The sequence below is a fragment of the Lepidochelys kempii genome, chromosome 3, assembly GCF_965140285.1.
Source record: "Lepidochelys kempii isolate rLepKem1 chromosome 3, rLepKem1.hap1, whole genome shotgun sequence".
NCBI lineage: Eukaryota > Metazoa > Chordata > Testudines > Cheloniidae > Lepidochelys > Lepidochelys kempii.
Window position 1 is genome coordinate 209,441,269 of NC_136382.1, and position 18,585 is coordinate 209,459,853.

The 18,585-nt window shown below is 45.5% G+C and overlaps 1 protein-coding gene across 2 annotated transcripts in view; it reads right to left on the reverse strand.

The window, feature by feature from the left end:
• POLR1B (RNA polymerase I subunit B) overlaps nucleotides 1-17,731 on the reverse strand; it is a 37,920-nt gene extending 20,189 nt beyond the window's left edge. Inside the window, exons 1-6 of one of the 2 annotated variants that reach the window (XM_073339883.2) lie at nucleotides 17,526-17,731; nucleotides 9,631-9,798; nucleotides 8,041-8,187; nucleotides 6,175-6,307; nucleotides 4,620-4,756; nucleotides 1,112-1,335 (exon numbers count right to left, since the gene is read on the reverse strand). In XM_073339883.2, coding sequence (XP_073195984.2) covers nucleotides 1,112-1,335; nucleotides 4,620-4,756; nucleotides 6,175-6,307; nucleotides 8,041-8,187; nucleotides 9,631-9,798; nucleotides 17,526-17,711 — 995 coding nt within the window. In that variant the 5' untranslated portion in view covers nucleotides 17,712-17,731. Of the gene's footprint in view, nucleotides 1-1,111; nucleotides 1,336-4,619; nucleotides 4,757-6,174; nucleotides 6,308-8,040; nucleotides 8,188-9,630; nucleotides 9,799-17,525 lie in introns of those variants that run through there. The other variant, XM_073339884.2, reaches the window with a different exon arrangement.
• Between the last annotated feature and the right edge of the window lie 854 nt (nucleotides 17,732-18,585).

Sequence of the window (18,585 nt, forward strand, 5' to 3'; positions counted from 1 at the left end):
GTTTATGACTCAACTATAAAGGTCCACTCTGGGCCAAAACTTGGCAGGAAAATTCTTTTTCAAAATATGCAAGTTATAATTACCAAAGCCCAATTGAACGACGTGCACACCGTATCTAGTGCCTTCAGCTTCCTCCTGTCTCAACTCCCACTTCAACTGAAAACTCTTTCTGATGAACAAAATGTTCAGTTTAGTCCATATGGACGAAGAGCCCCAGGATATTTTGAAAGGAAAAAAATAGATAGTTTAACCTTGAAATTCCGATTCTTTGAAGATCATCATGAAGGATTCTTACTCCTGACTCTTGTCCTTCCAGATGACTCTGACTCTTAACATTTTTAACCCTTTGAGTCACCAGTAGGCTGGCTTGAGGTCTCTACCGCACTGACCATGCTCTAACTACAGGTATCTCAAGGACTCTGGAGCCTTCTAATCAGTTCCTTTCAAGGGCTAGCAGCAAGAGCTCCTCAACTCAAAACACCTGTATCATGAACCAGGGATTCCCTAATACCACTTCCTCCTTCCCCCCCACCCCTTAAAAATATTCAAAGTAAAAACTGGAATGGAATGCGGTGTCCTATGTTATTCCACGGAGGAAGCATTTATTTTCTCTCCTCTACCTAAAGATATACTGCCCAAAAACCTTTTAAGGTAAACTTCACTCACCCTGTTATGCTCAAGTGCAAAGGACTTCAAACAATGGGTTAAATGCCAAGCAGGCTGTGGTACAGTAGATTCAGAGTTAAGGCAGTGCTCACTGTTCAATTTCCTAACATCTATCTCTCAGTGTTGAGGATATTTAGATCTTTTATAAAACCCACTACAAAGCCATATGGCAAAATGCACGAAGGACCAAGTCTGCAGCTATCCTCCGAAATCATGCTCACATATTTGGTGGATATGTATTTGCAGACAGATTAAGGTAAATGCAAAGTTTCCAGAAACTAGCTGAAAACTGTCCCCATAATGTTATTCGGGGGTGGATGTCTCTCTAAATTTTTGTCCCTGAGTTTACTGAAAGGCTGGTCATGATACAGTAAGGTCAGGCAGTGAAATGTGACAACCTCTGTAGTTCAATCATTTACTTATATATTGCTATAGGAATACGTACTCCAAAAGGAATTCTGCAGCTTGCTCATTTGGGTACCACTCAGGAAGGTTGAGTTTCACTCGGAAGCATTTCCCAATGTAGTTAAGGACCTGCTTCTGCGTGGCACAGCCCTCCTCCATTACCATTCTCAGCATCTGAGAGATGCAGTTCTTATAGAAGGAGTTGTTTTCTCTTCCTTTGATCAACTCTTGAAAAATCTGGTAATCTGAGAAACCAGCTAATGCCTGGAGGAGAGAAAGGCACCAGATCAGAGAACAAAGAAAAACCAAGAGTAATAAATCACCATGTCTAATTAAATTATAGAATGGGACCAGGTCACTCCAGTCACTTATGCTGGTTTATGCTCTTGTGTCCTAATACCCTTCCCCTAAAATGAAAACAGTTTTCTGAGGTTCGATTAGCTGTGGAGAAAGACCCTGGGTATACACAATCTGATGATCACCACTAATACCCCTAATGAAGCCCCTGGAAAAGCAAAAGCTGGGTTAATACAGACAATGATGAATAAAAATAGTTTTTCTTCATTTAAATAAGATTTTTTTATATTTTTATAGACAGACCTTGCTTACAATATAAATTTAATTCCCAATTTGTCTCAAATCACTAATTATTGACATTTAAGTAAATTGAAAATAAGTGGTTTTTATAATGGAATGGATGGCTTAAAAATTAGATTGATTTAGCTATGTTGCATAGGACTGTGAAAAATTTCACACCCTGTGCGACGTAGTTAGATTGACCTAATCCCTGAAGAGACGCAGCTAGATCAATGGAAGAATTCATCCACCGCGAGAGGTGCTTTAACTACACTGATGGAAAAAGCCCTTCCATTGCTGTAGGAAGCATCTAGAATATGGTGCTCTAGCAACATAATTGCAGTGCCATAGCTGGGCCGCTGTTGCAGCTGTAGTGTACCCTGAGTTCAGCCACAATGCTCAAGTTTGCAATCCCTAGATTTAAATCCAACATTCTAAACTGGGCAGTGATCGTATTTAAACAAAACAGCTCACACAGACTGAGGTTTTATAAATAGAAAAATCAGAAATAACTTTCACTTGTTTACTAAAACAAAAATAAAGCCTGTGAAGAAATGTAATTTGTCAAACTAAGCTGCCATTTCAACAAAGCATGTGCATGTTGTCTGACAATGGACACATCCTGGTGGGTTGATAAATCAAATACATCAACTAGATTACAAAAGCAGTCTGACATTACTACCAGAAAGAATGTGCTTTCTTTTCAGGAAAAGAAAGATGAAAATAATTAATTGAAGTCAAGTCTTTACTACTACCTATTTAAAGCACAATTTAAATCATTCTATTCTGTCCAGAGACAGATATTTTGAAAACTTTCACTGTCTTGCTTAGCAAAATTCATGCACTGTGCTTACTAAATTGTATTCTAGAGTTATGAGCTTTTTTGAAAGTTCATTATCCAGTTGTTGCTTGCCTTCCGTAACTTGTGCTCTCTAAATGCACTCATTGCCTCTATAGAGGCACTGGGCTTATCCTCACAGCACCAGTTAGCTCGAGTTAGCACACCGGAGTTAGCCCAGCTCAAGTGAGAGCAACCACACTTCAAAACAACACTAGAGTTACACAGTTATTTGATTTGCAGCACAGAATGAATGGATTAGCTGCTGTTGAGTAGGGGGTACCTTGTGCTGTTGCAATCCCACAGCATTATGAGCTCGAGCATCAGCATCCCTGTCCTTCAAACAGCCCGTCCACCCCAGTTAGCTTGAATTTAAAGCACCATTTAACCGAAGCTAAATATTTGTGGTCATGGAGGGAACTCTAGTTGCAGTAATGCTCAAGTTATAATTCAAGTTAACTGTGCTACGAAGACGCACTCACATGGTAGGAGTTGCATACCTGAGGCAGTGGTCATAGAACTGTTTAGATTGGTGTCAGTTGGGGGCCTGCGCATGTCCCTTGAACAGACTTCCACCTTTGGGCTGAGGACATAACCACCCTTGGACCCTCTAACCGTCTCCTCTCTACCACAGTAAATGTGAAAAGGAGCTCGGCTCGGAAGCAGAAGGGAGCAAATGGGGCAGGGTGGTTCTGTGGAAGCAACATAACAAGAACTGGAGTTACGATAGTAACCCCCCCAGGTCTTCCTTCATGAATCTGCCTCCACAGAGCCCACTGTAGGAGAATAGCTGGCAGTGGCCTTGCTGTAGGGGTCAGCTAAGGAACCCTGCTAGTTCAAGGCTGAAACGCCACCCTCCTGAACCCAGCATCTGAAGGTGCGGGCTGAGCTCAGGATAGCAGCACCACAGCGTTCCCTTGAGGCCATGTTACAGACAGACACCATGGCTGTTGCCATCCCCCTATAGGGAATGAGCTCTAAGAGGTTCTGGAGCAGGGCTATAAGGTACTGTAGGTGAAATCAGGTTTGGATGCACAGTCGAATTCATTCGAAATGCCTTTGAGACAGGATGTCAGGGCTTTGGACTTTTTGCCCAAAGTTCACCACCAGAAGATTTCCTAAGAAATTGGTCCTGTCTAAACAACAACTAGCAGCTCTCCAGTTCAACATGGGTAGCCTCCTCTTCCCCAAATGTCTCTGTAATCTAGGGAGGAGAACGGGCAGACACTTTTATCATGGACGACAGTGCATCAGTGTCTGTGTCTTTGAGATCCTCCTGGCAGCAAAGGTAACCACCAGGAAGGAAGACTTGGAAGACAGCAAAATCCCAAAGGCGCCAAGGACCCTTCTGTAAGATTGGTGAGCAACAGGACAGGTCATGGTAATAACTATTACACCTACGGAGGTTTACAGGATTGGGCCCTCATATTTTAAGCCCGATGGGGCAAAGGGCTGACTTCCTTTGTGTCCTGTACAACACTGCACACATTGGTGGTTTCACAATCACTTTAAAAAAAACCCTGTATTTTTGCAACCACTTCTAACATTGTTTATCCAGGAAAGTTCTGTACAGAAGCAGCATTTTGTTTTTATACTATTTTGCTTGATTTTCAATTGGGATGACATGACTTATCTGAGGAGAACAAAGATTCACGTGCTCCCAAAATCTTTCACTGGACAATACTGCCAATAACTGGGATACGGACTGAAAACATTCTGCCAATATTGTGCTGGAGGATGTATTCTGCACAACAAGTTTTGTTTTAAAACAGTTTTATCCTTGAGTTCAGATGGAAAACTCCCCACCATTACCTTTTAAAAACATCTCATCAGTACTGTCTTATAGCAAAAAGCCAAGAAACTTTTATACAAAACCTTATTTCACCTTCTTCAGCTGTGTACACATTCTCATACTTCAGCCCTAAATATGATACTACCGACATAGGCAGGTCTGGCTTGGACTACAATCCTTGATAATCAAGATGACAAGTATCATTTAATGAAATACTTCATGTGGAATTAGTTATTGAGTAAGTCATTTTTCCAAGCAAGAAACAGGCTGCTACACTTTCCACAGCAATTCTTCAATCAACCTTCCATTCACCAGAAAACCTAAGACTAGATGATAGTTTACCTTCAGTGCAAATCCCAGTGGGAGGAAGAACAACTCTTTCTGAAAAATGAAGTTCAGCATCACTGTACCATTCTCCAGGTAGTGAAGGTTCATGTTTATAGCAGTGTGCTCATCCCTAACACAGTGCATCGATATACCTGCCAAAACGAACATAAGCAAAGATTCACTTCTACAACATAGAAACTATTGACTGCATTCTATCGGCACTACAAAACAAGCATTGTTCTCGATTGCTCTGGATACAGGTTAGATTTCCTTGGGTCGGGGCACTGTATGCTCAAAGGCGTCGTACTGAGACACCATGTCACACTTGTAGATAACTGCTTAGAAATTAATTAGAGGTCTCACTTCAGTTCCCACAGGATGGGTATTGAGATCACAGCTGGCCCGCTTGCTAGCAGTCTCAAGAGAGAGATCAAGGATTAATCAAAAACAGGGTCTGATTCGCCACTGCCTTCGGTCTGATTTGCAAGGTATTTCAGCATTAGTCGTCCCACTGACTTCACGGGCTATCCACGATCTTAAAATTAAGCACGTGCTGAATCAGGTCATTACCTTTTACACTAGTGCAAAGTGGGTGCAAAATGCTATTGTTGTGATCTGATATCATTTTAGACTCACTGTACAGTGTACATGACTCTGCAATGTGTCAGGCAGTGGGGAATCAGGCCCATGGTGACTGAACTATTCTTTTATTACTAGATGTAGCAGCATGACAAAAGGAGTTCAGATACACTGGTGGGACAAATTAGGGAAACAAACGCAGATCCTGTACCACCATCCTTCTAGATCATATGGAACAAGGAGTATATTGTGTGTCTTACACAGCAGCTTCAAGCTCACTGTCAAAAACGTACCTGTTCTGTGAATAAATATAAACAATGCATTTTTAATGAGGCAGAACACAATGCACCGACAGGATTTTCATTAAAAACAGGGAGCGCTGATAGTGAGTTTTAATATAAGTAACAGGCAGGATTCAAAGGAGAGCCATTACCAATTATGACACTGAGCCTTACGATGGAGGTAGTGTAGATTCTATTTTAACTGTGGATAAATCTCTTTACTACCTTAACTTAGTGTAGGGAAAGGAAATTCAGTGTTGCCTACAGCATCAACAGACTTCTGTGGCTATTGGATTGATGGACTCAGGTTCGTTTCCATCACACCCTGCTCACAATGTAAGATGGATCACCCAGAATCAGACAGAATACAATCCAGTATCACCTGATATTGATGGTTCAGATTACAACAATCAAAAGCCATCAACCTTTCTTATGCCTTTTATAATGTAATTAGCCTTTTATTTTCACAAGCACTAAAATTCATCCAAATGTTAAAAGAATTGCTTTTTCCAGCACTGGGCTTCTCCCTTTTCAAAGAATTGAATTTCCCCTCATCTGAGCAGGCTGCCATGTTTATGGTATAGCACAAGTGCATGAACAAAACAGAAAGCAATAACTAAATACAGTAAGTCACCTGCTCTTTTTCTTTTGTTTATTCTCAAACAACTGTCTTACTAAGGTGATGCCCCTAATGAAATCACTACACTTACCATACTCTGTGTAACCAGGGCCTCGGCTTTTCCATTTGGGTCTTATCATTGCAATGGGGAAGTTTCGTCTAGGCATAATCAGCATTCTGATAACTTTTTCTATACCGTTAACTATAAAATAGCCTCCCATTTCCTGACAAGAGAAAGAAGTGCTTTAAAAATTAATACACCAGAGTTCAAAGATCTGAACAGAGTATCTATTATACAAGAAACAAAATGGAAGTGAGAAAAATTAGCTCTTACTGGACAATAAAATACACACCATCTTTTTTATATGTATGGAATACATGGCAAGTTGCATTGGCATGTGCTTGGGATGCATGCATTACTCACACAACAGGTAAGAGTGCATTATGGAGGTCATCCCAAACAAGTGCCAATAAACCTGCTATACTATTATACGCTCTGTATAATTCCATGCATTTTACAAAAATAACTATTTTAGTGGTGTTTAAAGGAGTTATTGGGACTATTTTTTGTATCCGTCCACGTGTAAAGCCAGGCGCACTAGTTACACTAAGTCCAACTGTAGAAGATGCAGAGAAAATGAGAAGACAAGACTGAAAACTAAAGAAACCTCTAAAATGACCTATAATAACTTTAGTATACATAGAAATATCACAACTTTAAAATACCATACCTTGGGCCCTTTCAGAGCTACTAGCAAGTACTATCTACTAAGAAGCTCCCCTTTCCAAGAGTAAAGTTCCTGTTTTGAGTGATATAAAATATTGGATTTAAAACTTTTCACTGATCTGAATGTTCCCTCTCCCCACACGAGGTCTCTGCGTAGAAAACTGGGAGGAAGAAAAGCTCTATTCCACACTTGGAGAAAAGAACATGACTGTGTCTCCAACTGATTTTTTTAAAAATGGCCGCTCTTTGAAGCCATCTGAAATACTAGACAAAGCCTCGGGTGAGATGCATTAGTGTGCAAAGTACACGTAAAGTGGCCAAATACACATGATACATGCACATTTATTGCATGGCTTTGCAATTTAGCATGTGTGTGGTGCTAACATCCAATACAAAAATTAATTCCAGAGAAAATTTTCTTCACCTTTACATGTTTGTTCAAATTACGAGTGTGCAATCAAAGTTAATTATAAAGATGCATGATACGTGGCTATGGGCCTGGCAATAAGAGAGTATCATTGCAGATTACACGGACTGAAAGCAGACTAATTGGTTATTTACTTTGTAAACTGAAAAGAAATTATTACACTTTTAATGAAAAATGATAGCACTATATGACTCTGTATTCACATATTCAACTTGTTATCAGACAGAGCAGATAAAAAAGCCAAAACAGCAAAAGTGAACCCAAAAGTAATTGAGAAGTAAAATCTATGGCTATGAAGGGGATATGTATCACGTCCAAAGAGCCGTACTGTATGAGTCTCACCATCAGCCAGGAGCCCCAGTACCATGGCTTAGCAGTAGCTGGCAGCCGGGGGCAGAGTGTGCTCAAGCCTTAAACTCTAACACCGAGAACAGAAGCAGCCCTGCATGCCTCCAGAGGAGGGGAAGGATAGTTTTCCGGAGGCAGCTGCACATCTGGAAAGTAACATCTAGTACCAGTAATGGTCACTGCCTGCATGAACATGAGGTACCCCATGAGCTCTTACCTTCTCAAGATGAGGGCTATAGGTATTCTGAAGGGCAAGTAACCTGAAGCCACCTCGAGAGCTGAGACTTATGACCCCAGAGAAACCACACAGAAGCTTTAAGAAAGGTGTAAACTCAGAAAATATGCCACATTGTGCTTCTAAATAGAGGTGCCAAATCCTTCAAGCTAATGTAAAACCCACTTCCCTTGTCACATGGTAAAGAAGATATTCTTGTCCCACCAAAATCTACTGTTACCTCTTCTTCCTCATGGTGTTCAATCAGAGCTCTGGGAGGAAGACTATGTAAATTGCAAAGTTTAGATTTCACCATGATTGGAACATATCCCAGGGACTGTTTAATAATCCCTTTAGGAATGCCATTCACTGACCAGCTGATGTCAGCCTATAGAGAAACAAATACATCAAATTATTAGGAAAGTTAAAATAACAGACAACAATAAATATAGCATGCTCTCGTTAGAGAATGAGCTACGTTACAGCATTGTATATTCAATACAAAACCATAAATAGCAAAAAAATTATACTGTCTGCAAAGAAAAACAGCAGCAATTAGTTACAATTTATTATACATCAATTATAAGAATAAAGACAAACAAATATATTATAGTGGATGCATGGTCACATCTACTGTAGTTCAGGTTATATTGGGACTTTCTTTATAATTCCATTTTTATTCAATTATAATGTGAATAAAAATTTCCTATGTTTCATCTCTGCCTGAAGGAAGGATTATGGCTTTGGGGTTGTTTTTCTTTGGAAAGTTTAAACAAAATTACAAAAGTTATGCAAGGATGAACAAAACTCTTACAATGGTGGAATTAAAATTATTTTTTCTCTTACACAACAACTGAAGTAGTTTGATATTTCAGTGAGAACTAAGTCCTACTGTTATTTACAACCCCCCCTCGAAGCCCCAAATTGAGTATTAGTGCTTATGATGTTTATAGCCTGGCAGGAGGCAGAATAATAGACTTCACAGCATTGGAGTACTGGTATTTTTAATCTGTTATGCAATGTTAACTATGTAAAACTTCAGAACAGTTTCACAAAAAATTGAAGAATTATTTTGTATTAATGCGATGGCTCCCTCTCCCAGCAAAACCAGATTGCCTGTTCAAGTCTCTTACTACCGTCAAAGTCATAATGGAATTCCTGCTCCTGTAACGTAAAGAAGCTAAAGCATACCAATAAAGTGAAGAAAAAAATCTCAGATTTCAGTAAAGTGCAGATACTGGCCATTTTATGTGGTCTGGCTTGCTGAGATATCACAGGGTAGGCAGGCATCTGCACAGCCTGGAAAAACCCAGGTCAGGAGGGAGAGTGACATGGGTCTCTGCCAAAGAGAGGTGAGGGATGAAGAGCCAAGATCCTAGGGTGGGTGTCCTTGAGGGACAATGAAGGGGAAATATGGGTACAGTTACCCTGAATTGTGACATATACAAATATTTCTTTAATGGCTATCAATATCTCTGGCGTTTTCAAGTGTAGAAACAAATGCCAGACATCATTGCAAAGGTGAGACTCATGACTTTCCAGCAGCATAAGGCAATGGTCCTCCAACTTTTTCCATTCTGTAGGCCATTTTGTAAAAGAAAGATCTTCTCGTGGATGTACCTCTTCTACTAACATCCCAGTTCCCCACAGTGTGGTTCCCAAAATGTTTCATTTCAAGTACTACTGGTGATCCACAGAACAGCTGGAGAACATGTGGGAAAAGGTATTTATTTACAAGCTAATGGTTTATAAGCAAATATAGCACATACCAGACAGTGGAAAAGTGGAGTTTTCATTCCCTGAAAGTACTATTCTAGCCATTACTACTTACAGTCAGTTTCCCACGATAGGTGCTTCTGCGTCCTCTACATTCTGCTGGGTATACTTTCAGCTCTTTACAGATACTCCCTTTTGGTACCATAGGAGGACTGATGACAGCGCCCACAACTGCCAGAGTGATGCGTTCATTTTTGAAAGCAAACTCCAGAGCAGGAACAGCCTGAAACCCAAAAGAAACTCTGTATGTGTACATATACAAACAACAGTAACAGGAGACTTGATCTATCCAGTTATCGGTAGAAAAAGTACCATATATACTCATTCATTAGCCCATTCGTTTATAAGCCGACCCCCCAAGATGAATAGGGAAAAACAGTAAAAACTGTATGACCCTTTCATAAGCCGACACTATATTTCAGGGGTTGGCAAACTTTGGCTCCCAGCTCGTCAGGGTAAGCCGCTGGCGGGTTGGGACATTTTGTTTACCTGGAGCATTCGCAGGCAAGGAGCCCCTCAGCTCCCAGTGGCCGCCGTTTGCCATTCCCAGCCTGTGCCTGCAGACGCTCTAAGTAAACAAAACGTCCCGACCTGCCAGCGACTTACCCTGACAGGCGGGGAGCCAAAGTTTGCCAACCCCTGCTATATTTTAAAAGCTGGCGTCACAAGAAACACTCAAAAGTTTTGCTAGAATTATTTTAATGTAATCTAACGAAAAACCTGTTATAATAATCATTGAACAAATGTATTCATCTTCAAAATTACAGTCAGTATTTGAAATCAGTAAATGGATATTTAAAACAAGTAACTTAGAACAATATGAGACTTTAAAAAGTCTTAAAATCCTTCAAAGTCTGAATCAATCTCTGATTCACCAAACAGTTAATTAAACTCAGCTTCAGTCACAGCTGCACCTGCATTGTCATCGTCGATTTCGGCAGTTTTGTCTTCAGACTCAGATTCCTTCTCATCATCAGCCTCTGCTGTGTCATCATCAAATATGGCATCATCTTCTGACCTGTTGAGTGCATTGCTGATACAGCAATTCCTAAATGATTTTTCTATAATTTCTGACCTGTTGAGTGCATTGCTGATACAGCAATTCCTAAACGATTTTTCTATAATTTCTGAGCGAATGGACACCCACACGTCCTTGATCCACTGGGTGACCAGATGGATTTCGGGCTTCATAAGATTCTTGCCTTTTGTCAACTTCACCATGCCTGAGCACATCCATTCAGACCACATTTTACGTAGCCAGTCTTTAAAGGGTTTGTTCAGGTAGACATCAGGTGGTTGTAGAACTGAAGTTAAGCCTCAAGGTATTACAGCCAAAGTAGTTGTCCTATTTTTGGCCACATTTTTCACCTCATCTGTCTTGTGTGCTCTGAACATGTCCCAAACGAGCACAGCAGGTCCCTTGATAAGTGCTCCTGGTCTCTTATTTCACACTTTTTCCAGTCATTCAATAGTCCCACTTTCATCCATCCATCCCTTTTCGATGACACCAGCAGGAAATTTCATGTTTTTCGGTAAGGTTTTTCTTTTAAAAACAACAACAAGAAAAAGCTTTGATCCATTTGCCAAACATGATAAAACCACCCTAAAATGGATTTTTTCATGGCCATTGATTTTAATTAAAACTGTTTTTTCCACCAATGCCGGTTACCATTCTGTTGCTTGCTCTGGAGATCGAATGTCATCAGTGTTTCTTCCATATTTCCTATTTGTGACAGTTCAAATGCATATTCCTTCTGACATTTTATAATAAACCTTTGGAAAGATTCAATTTTTTCTTCCAGATCTCTCGGCAGCTTTTGCGCTTTGTTTGCTGACGAAGACAGAGACTATGACGGTTCATGAAGCGAGTATACCAACCCGCTGATGCGACAAACATTGATGGCTTTACTGACTTGTATTTGTCATCTTTCGACATTTGCAGAGCACGCAGACGAATTCCAGTTCTAGTGACAATGTACCCATTTTGTCGACATTCAACAACCCAATTATTGACATCTTTCTCCAGCTCAGGAAATGAAGCACACCTCATTGGACATTTTTTTTTGCTTCTTGGCATGTCTTTTAGTGTTGTTTTATTTTTTTGCCATTCTCTTACTTGCTTCTCATTGATACAGAATTCACGAGCAGCGGCGCATTTATTGTTTGCTTCTGCATATTCAACAACTTTAAGTTTGAATGCTGTGTGATAAGCAGACCTTTTGCTTTTGATTTTACTGTTGTTCATTTTAAATACTAGTATGAAAATAGATTATTATTATTATTGTAGTTACAAATTTTGTAGGACTTTATATAGGAATGTCACCTGCTTTATCACTGGCAAATTATTATTGTTCTTTTTTTATTTCAAAGCAGCCCTGTAGATTGGCATTTCTGTGGGGATAACAGGCTATTTCAATTTTATTAGAGAGTCCATCGATTCTGCACGTTATATTTTGTGAACTGCATGGGTCAAATGTCATGCAGATCTGCAGCACTGCTCTTTTAGTATTCCTTTCAAGCCAAACTAGTCCACTAAACAAAGCCTTTGCAACTTTAAAAGGCTGCAGTATTGACATCAATAAATGGGTCGGCAAACTTTGGCTCCCGGCCGGTCAGGGTAAGCCGGGTTGGGACATTTTGTTTATACATTGTCTGGAACGGCGAACCGCGGCCGCAGGGGGCTGAGGGGCTCCATGCCTGCAGACACTCTGGGTAAACAAAACGACAATGTATTAGATATTCAATTCAATGATTTCATAGAGTTTAAAATCATCAAATTTTGGTGTAGACCTGTTTATAAGCCGACCCCCACTCTTTGATGTGTCACTTTTTTACCAAAAATATTCGGCTTATGAACAAGTATATACGGTAATATGGCAAAATACAATGTTTCCAATAAGTTCCTGGAATGTACTGGGGACAACCTATTGTTTCAGAAAGAGGAAGAAGTGACCTGGGGCAGCCATTTTAGATTTGATTCTGACCAACAAAGAGGAATTGGTTGAGAATCTAAAAGTGGAAAGCAATTTAGGTGAAAGTGATCATGAAATGATAGATATCATGATTGTAAGGCAAGAAAGGAGTGAGAGCAGCAGAATAAGGACAATGTATTTCAAGAAGCACACTTTAATAAACAAAGGGAACTGGCAGGTAAGCTCTTATGGGAATAAACTCCAAGGGATAAAAGAATTCGGGAGACAAGGTAGTTTCTCAAGGAGACAATATTAAATGCACAACTACCAACTATTCCCATATGAATGAAAGAAAGGAAGAATAGTAAGAGGCCAATATGGTTCCATCAGGAGCTCTTTAATGACCTGAAAATCAGAAAGGAATCCTACAAAAAGCAGAAACATGGATGAATTGCTAAGGAGAAGTACAAAAGAATAGCACAGGTATGTAGGGACAAAAGTCAGAAAAGCTAAGCCACAAAAAGAGTTACACCTAGCAAAGGATATAAAAGGCAATAGAGGTTCTTTAAATACATTATGAGCAAAAGAAAGAAAGGAAAGTGTAGGTCTTCTACTTAGCAGGGAAGGAGAACTAATACCTGATGGCATCAAGAAGACAGTGTTTAATGCCTAATTTGCTTCAGTCTTCACTGAAAAGGTTAATAACGGCCAGATACTCAACACAATTCAAATTAACAGCAAAGAATATAAGCCAAAATAGGGAAAGAACAGGCTAAAGAATATTTAACTCAGGTAGATGTATTCAAGCCAGCAGAGCCTGATGAAATTCATACTAGGGTGTTTAAGGAACTAGTGGAAGTAATCTCAGACCCATTAGCGATTCAAGCACTTATGGAGGACAGGTGAGGTCCTAGACAACTGTAGAAGGGCAAACATAGTATGAATGACTCACTGTCAAACTGGGAGGGCATATCTAGTAGGGTCCTGCAGGGGTCAGTTCTGTGTTTCACCCACATATTTATTATTGGGGCATTTAGTGCACTGGATGAGGTACACCACTTGTTGTGATAGGTGTGTGTAGGAATCATGGATCTTGAAAGGTGTGTTGTGAGGGTTGTTGATCATTGTGGTAGTGCAGGTAGATCATAGGTTTTGCACCTGTTGTTCTGGCAGGATCTGGTGCCACTTTGAGCTAGTGTCCTGATCTGTGTGGATCTTGATTCTGATGAACTTGGGAGAGGTTGGGGGGTTGTTTGAAAGCTAGAAGAGGGGGTTCAGGAAAGATTTATTTCAGGATGTGGTCCCCATACAACCAGAGTATGGGTTGTATCTGTTTGATGATACTCCATACGGGTTCCAGTGTGGGATAGTAGGTGACAACTAGGGGTGTACGGTCAAGGGAGATTATTTCTATATTGAACTGGGTTCTTGCAGGTGAAATGAGAATCACTACGCTCTCAAATGAACTTACTCAGAAAAATGACAAAAGACGACAACTCCACATCACCTGTGGGTGAATACTTTTCACAACGATCACTCTATACCTGACCTCTCAGTCGTCATCCTCAAAGGAAATCTGCACAACGCTTTCAAAAGACGACTGTGGGAGCCTAAAGTCATAACATTGCCAGACACTAAAAATCATGGACTGAACAGGAACACTGGATTTATGGCTTATTACAACAATCTATATAACCCATTAACTGTGCCTCACCTCCAGCTTTACCCCAGTTCCTATGATTGGAGAAAGAAAAGGAGTACTTCTGGCACCTTACAGACTAACCAATTTATTTGAGCATGAGCTTTCATGAGCTACAGCTCACTTAATCGGATGCATACCGTGGAAACTGCAGCAGACTTTATATACACACAGAGATCATGAAACAATACCTCCTCCCACCCCACTGTCCTGCTGGTAATACCTTATCTAAAGTGATCATCAAGTTGGGCCATTTCCAGCACAAATCCAGGTTTTTTCACCCTCCACCCCCCCATGCACAAACTCACTCTCCTGCTGGTAATAGTCCATCCAAAGTGACAACTCTCTACACAATGTGCATGATAATCAAGGTTGGCCATTTCCAGCACAAATCCAGGTTTTCTCACCCCCCCACCCCCATACACACACAAATTCACTCTTCTGCTGGTAATAGCTCATCCAAAGTGACCATTCTCCCTACAATGTGCATGATAATCAAGGTGGGCCATTTCCAGCACAAATCCAGGTTTTCTCACCCCCCCACCCCCATACACACACAAACTCACTCTCCTGCTGGTAATAGCTCATCCAAAGTGACCACTCTCCCTACAATGTGCATGGTAATCAAGGTGGGCCATGTCCAGCACAAATCCAGGCTCTCTCACCCCCCCCCCCTTTTCCCAGGGACACACACACACACACACACACACACACAAACTCACTCTCCTGCTGGCAATAGCTCATCCAAACTGACCACTCTCCCTACAATGTGCATGGTAATCAAGGTGGGCCATGTCCAGCACAAATCCAGGCTCTCTCACCCCCCCCCTTTTCCCAGGGACACACACACACACACACACACACAAACTCACTCTCCTGCTGGCAATAGCTCATCCAAACTGACCACTCTCCAAGTTTAAATCCAAGTTTAACCAGAACGTCTGGGGGGGGGGGGGTAGGAAAAAACAAGGGGAAATAGGCTACCTTGCATAATGACTTAGCCACTCCCAGTCTCTATTTAAGCCTAAATTAATAGTATCCAATTTGCAAATGAATTCCAATTCAGCAGTTTCCCACTGGAGTCTGGATTTGAAGTTTTTTTGTTTTAAGAGAGCGACCTTCATGTCTGTGATTGCATGACCAGAGAGATTGAAGTGTTCTCCGACTGGTTTATGAATGTTATAATTCTTGACATCTGATTTGTGTCCATTTATTCTTTTACGTAGAGACTGTCCAGTTTGACCAATGTACATGGCAGAGGGGCATTGCTGGCACATGATGGCATATATCACATTGGTGGATGTGCAGGTGAATGAGCCTCTGATAGCGTGGCTGATGTGATTAGGCCCTGTGATGGTGTCCCCTGAATAGATATGTGGGCACAGTTGGCAACGGGCTTTGTTGCAAGGATAGGTTCCTGGGTTAGTGGTTCTGTTGTGTGGTATGTGGTTGTTGGTGAGTATTTGCTTCAGGTTGGGGGGCTGTCTGTAGGCAAGGAGTGGCCTGTCTCCCAAGATTTGTGAGAGTGTTGGGTCATCCTTCAGGATAGGTTGTAGATCCTTAATAATGCGTTGGAGGGGTTTTAGTTGGGGGCTGAAGGTGACGGCTAGTGGCGTTCTGTTATTTTCTTTGTTAGGCCTATCCTGTAGTAGGTGACTTCTGGGAACTCTTCTGGCTCTATCAATCTGTTTCTTCACTTCCGCAGGTGGGTACTGTAGTTGTAAGAAACAAGATCTCTGTCAAGCTAGGTGTTTGTCTCTGTCTGAGGGGTTGGAGCAAATGCGGTTGTATCGCAGAGCTTGGCTGTAGACGATGGATCGTGTGGTGTGGTCAGGGTGAAAGCTGGAGGCATGTAGGTAGGAATAGCGGTCAGTAGGTTTCCGGTATAGGGTGGTGTTTATGTGACCATTGTTTATTAGCACTGTAGTGTCCAGGAAGTGGATCTCTTGTGTGGACTGGACCAGGCTGAGGTTGGTGGTGGGATGGAAGTTGTTGAAATCATGGTGGAATTCCTCAAGGGCTTCTTTTCCATGGTGTTATAACCAGGATGGTGTTATCAGGAAGATCACCGATGGATCCTGGCCACTATGGCTGTAGAAGCCCTCTACACCAACATTCCACACACAGATGGACTCCAAGCCGTCAGGAACACGATCCCCGATAATGTCACGGCCAACCCGGTGGCTGAACTTTGTGACTTTGTCCTTACCCATAACTACTTCACATTTGGGGACAATGTATACCTTCAGATCAGCGGCACTGCTATGGGTACCCGCCTGGCCCCACAGGATGCCGACATTTTTATGGCTGACTTAGAACAACGCTTCCTCAGCTCTCGTCCCCTAACGCCCCTACTCTACTTGCGCTACGTTGATGACATCTTCATCATCTGGACCCATGGAAAAGAAGCCCTTGAGGAATTCCCCGCTCTCTCCTGCACCCCCCCCCGCAACCCCTCCGCTCTCTCCCACGCCCCCTCTGCACTCCCCCCCGCTCTCTCCCACGCCCCCCCTGCACTCCCCCCCGCTCTCTCCCACACCCCCCCTGCACTCCCCCCCGCTCTCTCCCACGCCCCCCCTGCACTCCCCTCCGCTCTCTCCCACGCCCCCCCTGCACTCCCCCCCGCTCTCTCCCACGCCCCCCCTGCACTCCCCCCGCTCTCTCCCACGCCCCCCCCGCACTCCCCCCGCTCTCTCCCACGCCCCCCCCGTACCCCCCCCGCTCTCTCCCACGCCCCCCCCGCACTCTCCCGCGCCCCCCCTGCACTCCCCCCCGCTCTCTCCCACGCCCCCCCTGCACTCCCCCCCGCTCTCTCCCACGCCCCCTCTGCACTCCCCCCCGCTCTCTCCCACGCCCCCCCTGCACTCCCCCCCGCTCTCTCCCACACCCCCCCTGCACTCCCCCCCGCTCTCTCCCACGCCCCCCCTGCACTCCCCTCCGCTCTCTCCCACGCCCCCCCTGCACTCCCCCCCGCTCTCTCCCACGCCCCCCCTGCACTCCCCCCGCTCTCTCCCACGCCCCCCCCGTACCCCCCCCGCTCTCTCCCACGCCCCCCCCGCACTCTCCCGCGCCCCCCCTGCACTCCCCCCGCTCTCTCCCGCGCCCCCCCTGCACTCTCCCCCGCTCTCTCCCGCACCCCCCCGCAACCACTCCGCTCCCGCCCGCTCTCTCCCACACCCCCCCCCCGCAACCCCTCCGCTCTCTCCCGCGCCCCCCCTGCACTCCCCCCCGCGCCCCCCCGCTCTCTCCCACGCCCCCCCTGCACTCCCCCCCGCGCCCCCCCGCTCTCTCCCGCGCCCCCCCTGCACTCCCCCCCGCGCCCCTCCGCTCTCTCCCCACCTGCACGGCCCGGTGCAGCCCCTCGCCCACGGCCAGGTTGAAGGACTCGACGTGGGCCCGGGTCAGCTCCTGCAGGGCCGGGTGCTGCCGCTCGCGGGGCCGCCCGTAGCCCGGCGCCGTCAGGGGCGCGAGGCTGGGCCGCTCGGGCAGGCCCCGCCACCTCGCCGCCGCCGCCGCCGCCTCCATGCTGCGCCGCGCGGCTCCGACAGCTCCCGGCGTGCCCCGCGCGGCCCAACCGACCCGGCCGCTCCACGCGCTCGCCGCTTCCGGAACCCGGCCCCGCCCCCCGGGCCGCGCGCGCCGCGGAACCACCCCCTGTCCGCCGCGCGACCCCCCTCCTCCCGTCCACTGCCCCCCCCGGGCCCTCAGCGCGACCCCCCTCCTCCTCCCGTCCACTGCCCCCCCCCGGGCCCTCAGCGCGACCCCCCCCTCCTCCCGTCCTCTGCCCCCCCCCCGGGCCCTCAGCGCGACCCCCCTCCTCCTCCCGTCCACTGCCCCCCCCGGGCCCTCAGCGCGACCCCCCCTCCTCCCGTCCTCTGCCCCCCCCCCCGGGCCCTCAGCGCGACCCCCCTCCTCCTCCCGTCCACTGCCCCCCCCGGGCCCTCAGCGCGACCCCCCTCCTCCCGTCCTCTGCCCCCCCCCCCGGGCCCTCAGCGCGACCCCCCTCCTCCTCCCGTCCACTGCCCCCCCCGGGCCCTCAGCGCGACCCCCCCTCCTCCCGTCCACTGCCCCCCCCCGGGCCCTCAGCGCGACCCCCCTCCTCCTCCCGTCCTCTGCCCCCCCCCCCGGGCCCTCAGCGCGACCCCCTCCTCCTCCCGTCCTCTGCCCCCCCCCGGGCCCTCAGCGCGACCCCCCCTCCTCCTCCCGTCCACTGCCCCCCCCGGGCCCTCAGCGCGACCCCCCCTCCTCCCGTCCACTGCCCCCCCCCGGGCCCTCAGCGCGACCCCCCTCCTCCTCCCGTCCTCTGCCCCCCCCCCCCGGGCCCTCAGCGCGACCCCCTCCTCCCGTCCACTGCCCCCCCCCGGGCCCTCAGCGCGACCCCCTCCTCCTCCCGTCCTCT